The sequence below is a fragment of the Vulpes lagopus genome, chromosome 12 (genome assembly GCF_018345385.1).
Source record: "Vulpes lagopus strain Blue_001 chromosome 12, ASM1834538v1, whole genome shotgun sequence".
Lineage (NCBI taxonomy): Eukaryota > Metazoa > Chordata > Mammalia > Carnivora > Canidae > Vulpes > Vulpes lagopus.
In genome coordinates this window covers 23,220,412-23,230,530 of record NC_054835.1, presented here as the reverse complement: position 1 = coordinate 23,230,530, position 10,119 = coordinate 23,220,412, and the positions used below count along the sequence as shown (strand labels likewise).

The window sequence follows — 10,119 nt, the reverse complement described above, 5'->3', positions numbered from 1 at the left end:
GCATGTCCCTGCAGTGAGACTGCATGAAGGTAAAGGGGGTGCCCTGTGGAGGTACTTGTCCTGCTGTGCGCTCATGTGATCCTCAGGTAACCCCACTGTCATACTTTTAGAGTTCTTACATCCCTGAACTAGCCCAGGGAGCTTAAACAGTTTGTCCATGCCCTCACATCCAGGAAAAACCAGGATCAAATCAGACTGTGCTCCCAAACTGAGCACTCTGTCCTTCCAGGGCCGAAGTCTGATGTTGACAGTCTATAGGCTGCCACCACCTCTGCCAGCATTGCTCTTTTTCCTGGTCCTTAAATAACATTTCTTCCTCACGTGGGAAAGGGGTGATGTTAGCAGAGCCAGGCAGTAGGTGTGGATAACATCCCATTGCCCTGCCACCCCCCAACCTGGACTCTTGGTTCCGGCAGAACCTAGGAAGGCAGATGGCAGCTAGCCTAACTGTCAGCATGAAGCAGAATTCAGGGTGCTGGGTGACCTGCAGTGCTTTAATGAGGGATCTGGACCCAGCCCAAATCTGGGGAGGGGGATGCCTAGCAGCTGCGGGCAGTGGCAGACCTGACCTGGCCTGGCCTATGGCGTCTCCAGGTGAATGGGGCTCCTGTCTAGCCTCAGCCGCAACCCGGAAGTGGAATTTGGGGACCACTGCACCAGGCCCTGGGCGGGGTGATCAGCAATTCCCTGGCATAGTGCTGGTGGTCCATTTCACAATTCTGTTCCTGAGAGCCCTGGGCCGAAGCTGAAGGTAAGGGACTTCCTTGGGCCCGCTTTAGTAGGGAAATAGGTATTCCAGATCTTCGAGCTTCCGCATATCCTCTAGCCCGATGGACACCGTTTTCCTCTGAGGTTCCTTGCGCTGCACAGTGATCTGGATGGGGTTGTTCTCAGGGAAGCTGTTCAAGTCAGTGGCCACGGTTGCAAACTGAAATAAAGCAAAACCTCTCAGAATTCCTTCCCAGACCTGACCCTACCTCAGCTTTGTTTGCCAAATGGGGTCTTGCATGGCCTTACCACCTGTTCATGGACACCCAGGACAGGTATGGACCTATGCCTTCCCTGTAATGTGAGGTTTCCAACCACAAGGCTTCCCCCACACCCCTGCCTACTCCCTTCTCTTTGTCCCCCTTTCGCCTTTTCCCTGTATTTCTCTCAATGCCCTTCACTTTCCTGGCCCACTCACAATTCTTGGTACTAAGCTGAAGAATCCCAAAACTAATGGCCTTGGGAGCTGAACATTACAGAGATGCTGATGAATATACTAGTTTGCATTCCCAGTGTACCCTGGAGTGGCTTAATCCTAAACCTCCCAGATGAAAGACTAGAATTTGTGCTCATTCTCCTAGGCAGAAAGCCAGCAGGAAGATGAGCCATGGGGGCATACTGGTGTCCCCAGCCTCCAAAACCCCTGGCTCAGACCTCTCCCTGGCCCACCCCCATCCCCGGGCCCTCTTCTCCCAGGGCTCACTTTGTAGGGCTTGCACCACTTCCCCACCCCAGCTGTGTTAGCTGCACGGACGGTGAGACAGTAACTCGTGTTAGGCTTCAGCTCCATCAGCTTGACGGTGGTGCCCAAGATCTTGTTGAAGATCCATGGGCGATTCTTTGCCTTGGGTGGCTCATTATCATTTGTCTTGGCCACTTCCTGCAACAGGACCTGGTAGAAACTGACCTGCTGCTTGCCCAGGGCATACGTCCAGGAAATCTAGAGGAAGAGAGCCCGCCCACCCCGCCAGGCTTCCTCAGACCTGCTCCAGGCTGTCCTCCCCTCCCCTTCCACCCTCAGCCATGGGTCTAAATGCCCCACTCCCATCCCCTGCCCCTCTTGGGGCCAAGGCAGGTCTGATGGAAGGTGTAAGGCACTCCCGGCCTGCACCATAGGTGACTCTCCCTGGGCAGCCCCACCCACCTCAGAGTGTGCCCCCATCCCATATTTCTCCAAGACTAGTTGGGAGGGCCCTTAGAGATCATCTTGTCTGTCTTGCTCATTGCAGATGAAGCTCAGAGAGGGTGAGTGGCTGGCCTGTGGTCACACACAGCGCCAGAGCCAAAGTTCAAACCAGTAGCTCCAGAGCCCACATACTTTGTGCTACAATAGTGGTTGCCACACCTGGCTGAGGAGCTCAGAGTTTTTATAACTGCAGATTTCTGGCCCTGCTGCCTCCTGTCTGGTTTCCTTCTCCCCTCCATCCAGGCCAGTGGTTCTCAAAAGTGGATGTGCATCAGAATACCCTAAAGGACTTGTTAAAATATATTGCCAGCCCCCAAGGTTTCCGGTTCAGTAGGCCTAAGGTAGAGGCGGAGGGGATGAGAATTTAAATTTCAGGGCAGCCCCTGTGGCCCAGCGGCTTAGTGCCACCTTCAGCCCAGGGCGTGGTCCTGGGGACCCGGGATTGGGTCCCACGTTGGGCTCCCTGAGTGGAGCCTGCCTCTCCCTCCTCCCTCTGCCTATGTCTCTGCCTCTCTCTCTCTCTGTCTCTCATGAATAAATAAATACAATCTTAAAAAAAAAAAAAGCATTTAAATTTCAAACACGTTGCCATAGGATGCTGATGCTGTTGGTCTGAGAACCACACTTTTGAGACACTGCTCATCCGGGACTTCCAGATTTATCTTCCTAAAATACAGCACAAATTGCATCCACCACCAGATACAAAGCTTTGCAAAAGCTGTCTGTCCTCTATTGCTTACGGAAAAAAATCTGTAAGGTAGCCTAACATTGTAGGACCTCTGAGCGGATACAAATTCTCAGGGCCCACCCCAGACTTACTGAATCAGAATCTAGGGATGAGGCCCAGGAATCTCCTTTTTAACAAGAAGATTGGATGTGCAGGCACAGAAAAGTGCAAGAAGCCCTGGATTGGGACCCGGCTGTGTGCTCCCACATTTTCCCGCCTGTGAGGCATTGCTCTTGTCAGCCCCTCCATGGAATGCCATTCTCCCATCTCTGGATGTTTAAATCCTCCCTGTGTGTCCCAGCTCAAATGTTACCAAAGCCACCAAGCTTTTTCCTGCACCTGGATGTAATGTTTCTCCCTCTGAATTCCTGGTGGCACTTGGTCTGAGCTCTTCCTACAGCACCACACCCATTCCAGCTGGCACTGGCGTTCCTACCAGACATGGCGTCTCTCCTGAGCCAGGAGCTCTAGGGTAGGATGCAGGTGGTAGGCACCTTCACACTCCCTACGGAGCTCAGCTCAGAGCCTGGCACACGGGGGTGGCCAGGAAGCCCTTGCTGAATGCACCAAGAGGGAATCATACCACAGCCGTGGAATCGCTGACTGTGTGTTCACAGATGAAGGGTGCCTCCGGCACATCCATGACCACAGAGGACTCTGAGGGTGTCGACGAGGTGTCTGTGTCTAGTTCAGGGTTGTCAAGGTCCAGCAGGCCCCCAGGGGCCATTTGAGACTTGGATTGGTGGGGGCAGAGGGCCAGGTCCTTCTTTTCTGTATCCTTGCCAATCGAGGAGAAGCTGAGTTTGTTCAGCTCGCCCTCTAGCATCCCTGCAAAGAAGCTGCTGTTGGGCTGGGTCACAGCCAGTTTGATGGGATTCAGCAAGGTGGATGAGATGGGGGAAATGCTGGTGTCGTCAGAGCTGCATTCAGAGTCCTCCACTGGCATCGGCTTCCTGAGTGGGAGGGAGACGGGTGAGCTGCTGAAGGAGGCCACACCAGCCCACGCAGCCTGGAAGCTCCTCGAGGGCAGGCCTTGTACCTGACTTGCCAAAATCCCCAGCTGCTTTGAATAGCTCAGAACATCCATACCATCCTGTAGCAGAGCATCAAAACCACCAGTGCACTTATTAAGAAATAGATTCCTGGTCCATGCCCCACTTTGGGACGAGATCTTTAACAAGATCTTAGGATAATTCTGAGGCATGTGTTCAGAGCACCATAACTTGAGACACTGCTAAAACCTAAAGTCCTTCCAAAGTGGAGTGCAAGTACCTCTGGGGAAATGCCCAAGCCAATCTAGCAGGGTATGGAAAAATATCTAAAAGTATCCAAAAGAAAAATAATTAAGCCTTACTAATATTCACTTTCATGGTTTAACAGTAATTACTGATTGATTTACTTAGGTTTTCTAACATTTAGCAATATTCATTAATATGTGGCATGTAAAATTAATACTCTGCATAGATTTACATATATTGGGATAATTGCTCAAAACCTTTTTCTTCCATTCTAATTTTGTTAAATTATGAAATATTTTAGACATATACAAGATAATCAAGAGTAATACATTAGCAGGGACATACTATACATAATATACAGTATGAGAACTATAGTTAATAATATTATATTGTAGGGACACCTGGGTGGCTCAGTGGTTGAACATCTACCTTCGGATTGGGCATGATCCCGGGATCCAGGATCGAGTCCCATATCAGGCAGGGAGCAGGGAGCCAGCTTCTCCCTGTCTATGTCTCTGCCTCTCTCTCTCTCTGTGTCTCTCATGAAAAAATAAATAAAATATTTTAAAAATGTATTGTATATTTGAACTTACTGAGACAGCAGATTTTAAAAATTCTTATCATGGGCAGCCCGGGTGGCTTAGCAGTTTAGCGCTGCCTTCAGCCCAGGGTGTGATCCTGGAGACCCGGGATCGAGTGACGTGGGACTCCTGCATGGAGCCTGCTTCTCCCTCTGCCTGTGTCTGTTCCTCTCTCTCTGTGTGTCTCCCATGAATAAATAAATAAAATCTTTTTTAAAAGTAAATAAAAATTCTTATCACAAGAGGAAAATCTTTAACTGTGATGACAGAAGGAATATGAACTATGCAACCACCTCCCATACACACATCAAATCATGTACACCTTACACTGATATGTTATATGACAATTGTATCTAAAAACTGGAAAAAATAAAATGAATATATGATAAAGTGAGGAAATCAAGATTGATATATTAAGCTTCCACTTAAAAAAAAAAAAAAATTAAGCTTCCACTTAGCCACTATCCAATTTCAGAACTACAGTCTCACCATTACAGTTAAAGCTCGCTGGACACTTCTGTCCCCACCCCACTCTGTATCCTCCCACTCCATGGTAACCAGTAGAGTACATTTCAAATTTTGTGTTTAGGGGCGCCTGGGTGGCTCAGTGGTTGAGTGTCTTGAGCGTCTGCCTTCAGCTCAGGTCGTGATCCCGGGGTCCCACATCGGGCTCCCTGTGAGGAGCCTGCTTCTCCCTCTGCCTATGTCTCTGCTTCTCTCTCTGTGTCTCTCTTGAATAAATAAAATTTTTAAAAAATTTTTGTGCTTATCATTCCATGTGTGTCTCCATAGGTTCATTAGAGTTGTCCACTATCCTTAAGCAACATCTACTATTATTTTGCCTATTTTAAGACTTCACATAAATAAATTCATCAGCAGCTCGTTTTTTTTTTTTTACTCCACATTATTTTTATTTTATTAAAAGATTTTATTTTTACGTAATCTCTCTACCTGCAACATAGGGTTCAAACCCACGACCCCAAGACCAAAAGTCACTCCACCAACTGAGCCAGCCAGGTGCCCCAACACTGTTTGTACTGATACATGTAGCTTTGGTTCATTTTAACTGTTGCACACTTTTCATTACATGGATATTGGTATTGTTACCAATTCTTTGCTACTACAAAGAAAAACCTTGTACATGTTTCCTTACTATTTAATTTTGTGTTGTTTACTGATAAAGAATCCAAAAAGTTTGGCTTTCAAATCTTTTTTTTTTTTTTTAATTTTGACCCAACGTAAGAAATACATATTACCTAGTATACTTAAACATACACATAAAACCAAAACACGGGGCTCCTGGGTGGCTTAGTCATTTAAGTGGCCACTCTTGAATCTGGCTCAGGTCATGATCTCAGGGTTGTGGGACTGAGCCCCCCAGCAGCCTCTGCCCTCAGTGTGAAGTCTGCTTGTCCCTCTCCCTCTTCTCCCCTGCTCACATGCTCTCTCTCTCTCTCAAGTAAATGAATAGAATCTTAAAAACAAAAAACAAACAACAACAACAACAAAAAAAACAACTATGGGCACCTGGGTGGCTTAGTCACTTAAGTGTCTGTCTTTGGCTCAGGCCATGATCCCACATTAGGCTCCCTGCTCAGCAAGGCATCTGCTTCTCCCTCTGCCCCTCACCCTGCTCCTGCTCTCTTTCTCTCAAATAAATAAAAATCTTAAAAAAAAAAACAACAGCCAATGAAAACACATTTCACAAACCAGTACTTACTCTGTGATATGCTCTGGATTTTTTTTTTTTTTTTAAGATTTATTTGCTTAAATAATCTCTACACCCAATGTGGGGCTTGAACTCACAACTCTGAGATCAGAGAGTTGTACACTCCTCCAACTAACCCAAACAGGCACTCCTGGAATGTTCTATTCTTTTATTTTTTTTAAATTTTATTTATGATAGTCACAGAGAGAGAGAGAATGGCAAAGACACAGGCAGAGGGAGAAGCACGCTCCATGCACCGGAAGCCTGACGTGGGATTCGATCCCGGGTCTCCAGGATCCCTCCCTGGGCCAAAGGCAGGCGCCAAACCGCTGCGCCACCCAGGGATCCCCGTATTCTTTTATTTCATTTTTATAACACTGGTCTCCGTTAACTAAAATGAGTTCCTGACCCACTAATGGATCACAACCCATAGTTGAAGAGCAGTGATAAAGCAAGAGCAGTCACTGGGGTGTTAGGGACCAAGTACCTTGACCAAGGTCACATGGTGAGTTGGAACTAGACCCAAATCTTCTGAGTCCCATCTGCCTCTGGCATATTCTGGTTCCTCTTCTCTGGTTCCTGCTCCATTTCTCTGGCTGCTCTGGCCAGATCCAACAACCAATACACCTCCCCTGCCACCAGATACCTCAATCCAGGCCAGCCACTGGCTTCATGGGTGATGGATTTGCCAAATTTTTCTTGAGCTCCAGCCCTCCGAGAAATCCTGATCAGCCCAAAGCTTCCAGGCTAGCCTTTGGTAAAGTAAACATTTGTAGATGACCCCTCATCATGGATGGTCCTTTGTAGGCTGAAGAGTCTGAGTGTTGATGTCATTTATATTTCAGATTGTCCTAATGAATCCCTATTTTATTTTTTTAAAGGATTGAAAAAAATTAAGCAATCTGTACACCCAATGTGGGGCTTGAACTCACAACCCCAAGATCAAGAGTCACATGTTCTACTGACTGAGCCAGCCAGGCACCCCATGAACCTCTATTTTATTTTATTTTTTTAAAGATTTTATTTATTTATTTTAAAGATTTTTATTTATTCATGAGAGACACAGAGAAAGAGAGAGAGGCAGAGACACAGGCAGAGGGAGAAGCAGGCTCTGTGCAGGGAGCCCGATGTGGGACTTGATTCCAGGACTCCAGGATCACGCCCTGAGCCAAAGGCAGACACTAAACCACTGAGCCACCCAAGGACCCCGAACCTCTATTTTATATTCACTTATTCAAAACAGCAGTGCTAGGGCACCGGGGTGGCTCAGTTGGTTAAATGTCTGACTCTTGATTTTGGCCCAGGTCATGATTTATAGTTGTGGGATCAAGCTACATGTTGGGCTCCCCAGGAACCCACTTGAGATTCTCTCTCTCTCTCTCTCTCCCTCTGTCCCCTCACCCCACTCACATGTGCTCCCTCTAAAATAAATAAATAAATAAATAAATAAATAAATAATCTTTATAAAAACACACCCATAAAACAGTAGTGTTGAAGTGGAGGCAGAAAGCAGCTAAGCATTGAGCTATATGCTGGACAAAAATCTTTATGATCTTCATGACAGCCCCCTGGGATGGGTGTTAGCCCCCCCATTTTTCAAATGAGGGACTGAAGATCCTTGATCTTAATTAACTTGTCTATAGTCATATATCTAAGTGGTAGAACTTGGATTTGAATTTGGGCTCCTAGCCCAAGACTTTCCTACCACACCATGACATTTCCTACAAGCATGTTATTTTATCTATCCCTGCTTATTTACAGGTCCCCTGACCGGATGCCACATCCCCTTCAAGTAATCAAGACTAGCTACATAGTTTGTGGGGCCTCTTCCTCAAAATTATTAAGAATTTCAAAACAGTGACAGCCCCCTCTGGCTCCTCAAGGTGTCCTGCCAGCACAGACCATGCTGTATTATTCTTGCTTCTTCCTAACATCCCCCAACACACATGCCCCAGGCTGAGAGTGCCTTGAAAGCAGGTGGTGTGTTTTTCAGCTCTGCATTCCCAGAACTTGACATTAGGCCAGACACCTGGCAGGTGCTCAGAGTTTTGTTGAATGAGCTAAAGAGAACCCAGAATCACTGAGGAGGAACAGTAAACTTCATGCTGAAAGCAGGCAGACTATAGGGGGGACACAATCAGGCAGGCAAATGCACCAAAAGGGAGGAATAAGGAAGAGGCACCATCAGGGAATGGAGTGGGTTGTCTGTATGGGGGTGTGTGGGAGTGGTGAGGACCATAGCTAGACAAAGCAGGAGAAGTACCGTCCTCAAAGCTCTGACTAATCCCAGAAGGCCATCTGGAGCAGGAGGCCTCCAAGCCTCCAAGAACTGATTTGGGATCAGGAATCCATAGTGCAGGGGCACCTGGGTGGCTCAGTGGTTGAGCGTTTGCCTTTGGCTCAGGTCATGATCCTGGGATCCTAGGATTGAGTCCCTCTTCTCCCTCTGCCTATGTCTCTGTCTCTCTCTCTGTGTCTCTTATGAATAAAAAAATAAATAAATCTTTAAAAAGGGGGGGCGGGGAGAGGGAATAGTGTGACTTCCGCACATGCGCTTCCCAAGGAGTCCAGGGATGGGTTGTGACAGGTGGAGGAAGCATCATTGCTTCTTTAAGCTCCTCTCCCCGCCCCTCTCCTCTGGCCTTAGGAAGGGGAAAAAGGACCAGACTTGGGTCTTACGGTAGATTGATGGCATCTTCCTGCAAGAAGTTAACCAAACTGCCCCTTGTAGTAAGTGGGAGTCCTTTGGTAGTGACGGTCCTGTTCATAGACTTGGGGTTTGGAAAGGGCTTCGACATTTGATTGAGTGCATTCAGAACGTTGAGGGTTTCCTTCTTCAGCATGGCCTCCTCCCCATCTCCCACTTTACATAGCGTCTCTGATGCCATCTCGTTTGTTTGGGACCACAGCCGTCACTACACAGCTGACAGGAAGCAGAAAGAAACTGGGAGCAGCCGACCCACCCTTAGTTAGCGTGGGATGGGGATGCAATGAGGTGACTTCATAATCATCACTGAATGTAACAATTAGGGGCCAGCCTCCCCCTTGAGCTGAAGCTGCTGCTGCCCAGGGCCAATGTCAGGAGTGGGCTACAAGGGACAGACTACGTCACCCTGTGGACCCGTTCTGGTTCTAATGCTCTGTGATTACTGCAGCCCTGGCCCCTCTCTGAAGATCTGAAAATGCTAACAACCATCTGTTCCCTTTGGAGCTGCTCTGGGAAGGAGGAGCAGGGTGGTGAGAGAAGACTCCTGGGTGCAGTGGGAGGTGGCAGGGGCCCTGGGAGACAAACGGGACTGACATGGGTCTCTGGGAGTGGGGGCTTTGTCTCTAGAATGCTGAGACTCTATATCCGGAAATCCTAGGCAGCAACCCCCCACTATGTCCCTAGCACAGGAAGAGTCCAGATGGCTCATGGGGTTCACAGCCCACATACAGCCAGGCTTTACTGCTAGAACTCTTAAATGTGTTGCATCTTCACCCGAAAGTGTCTTCATGTGTTGGGTGACAATGGTGGGTGCTGCAGAGGAATACAAATAGGGCCCAGGCATCTTTCTGTTCTCCAGGAAACCACCTCACCATCAGAAAACCTACACGCACCTGCAACTTCGGGAGTAGGATGAGCCGCTGTCTGCACAACACTGGCTTTTCAGGCGTGTGGATTTGTCTCCTCTAACACTGGCTCTGCCCCTGCAGGCTGTCTAACCTTTGGCAAGAGCCTTGACGGGCCAAGCCTCAGTTTCCGCCTCTGTGAAATGTGGATAAAAACAGCCCCAGCCTCAAGGACGGTGAGGACCGAACCCAGTAAAGTTGCTTTAGGACTTCCAGGGGACGAGGCAAAGCAAAGGACATTTTAAAACGCCACATCATATTTTTTTTTTATGTTCCAAATCACCAGGGTTTGTGTCGTC

At 47.9% G+C, this 10,119-nt stretch overlaps 1 protein-coding gene across 1 annotated transcript; it reads right to left on the bottom strand.

Moving 5' to 3' along the window:
* Nucleotides 1-466: 466 nt before the first annotated feature.
* On the bottom strand, nucleotides 467-9,096 carry FNDC8 (fibronectin type III domain containing 8). Its single transcript, XM_041726190.1, has 4 exons — nucleotides 8,888-9,096; nucleotides 3,265-3,634; nucleotides 1,472-1,708; nucleotides 467-928 (listed from the first exon to the last, which is right to left on the bottom strand). The coding sequence occupies exons 1-4, from the start codon at nucleotides 9,094-9,096 to the stop codon at nucleotides 776-778; spliced, it is 969 nt and encodes a 322-aa protein (XP_041582124.1). The 3' UTR covers nucleotides 467-775.
* Between the last annotated feature and the right edge of the window lie 1,023 nt (nucleotides 9,097-10,119).

What these genes read in the sequence shown, in the direction of transcription:
- FNDC8 (XM_041726190.1), bottom strand. Translation starts at nt 9,096, where the DNA reads ATGGCATCAGAGACGCTATGTAAAGTGGGAGATGGGGAGGAGGCCATG. An exon ending in GAAGATGCCATCAATCTACC is followed by an intron (nt 3,635 to 8,887) that starts GTAAGACCCAAG and finishes CCTCCCACTCAG; the next exon opens with GAAGCCGATGCCAGTGGAGG. An exon ending in AGTGGTGCAAGCCCTACAAA is followed by an intron (nt 929 to 1,471) that starts GTGAGCCCTGGG and finishes GCTTTATTTCAG; the next exon opens with TTTGCAACCGTGGCCACTGA.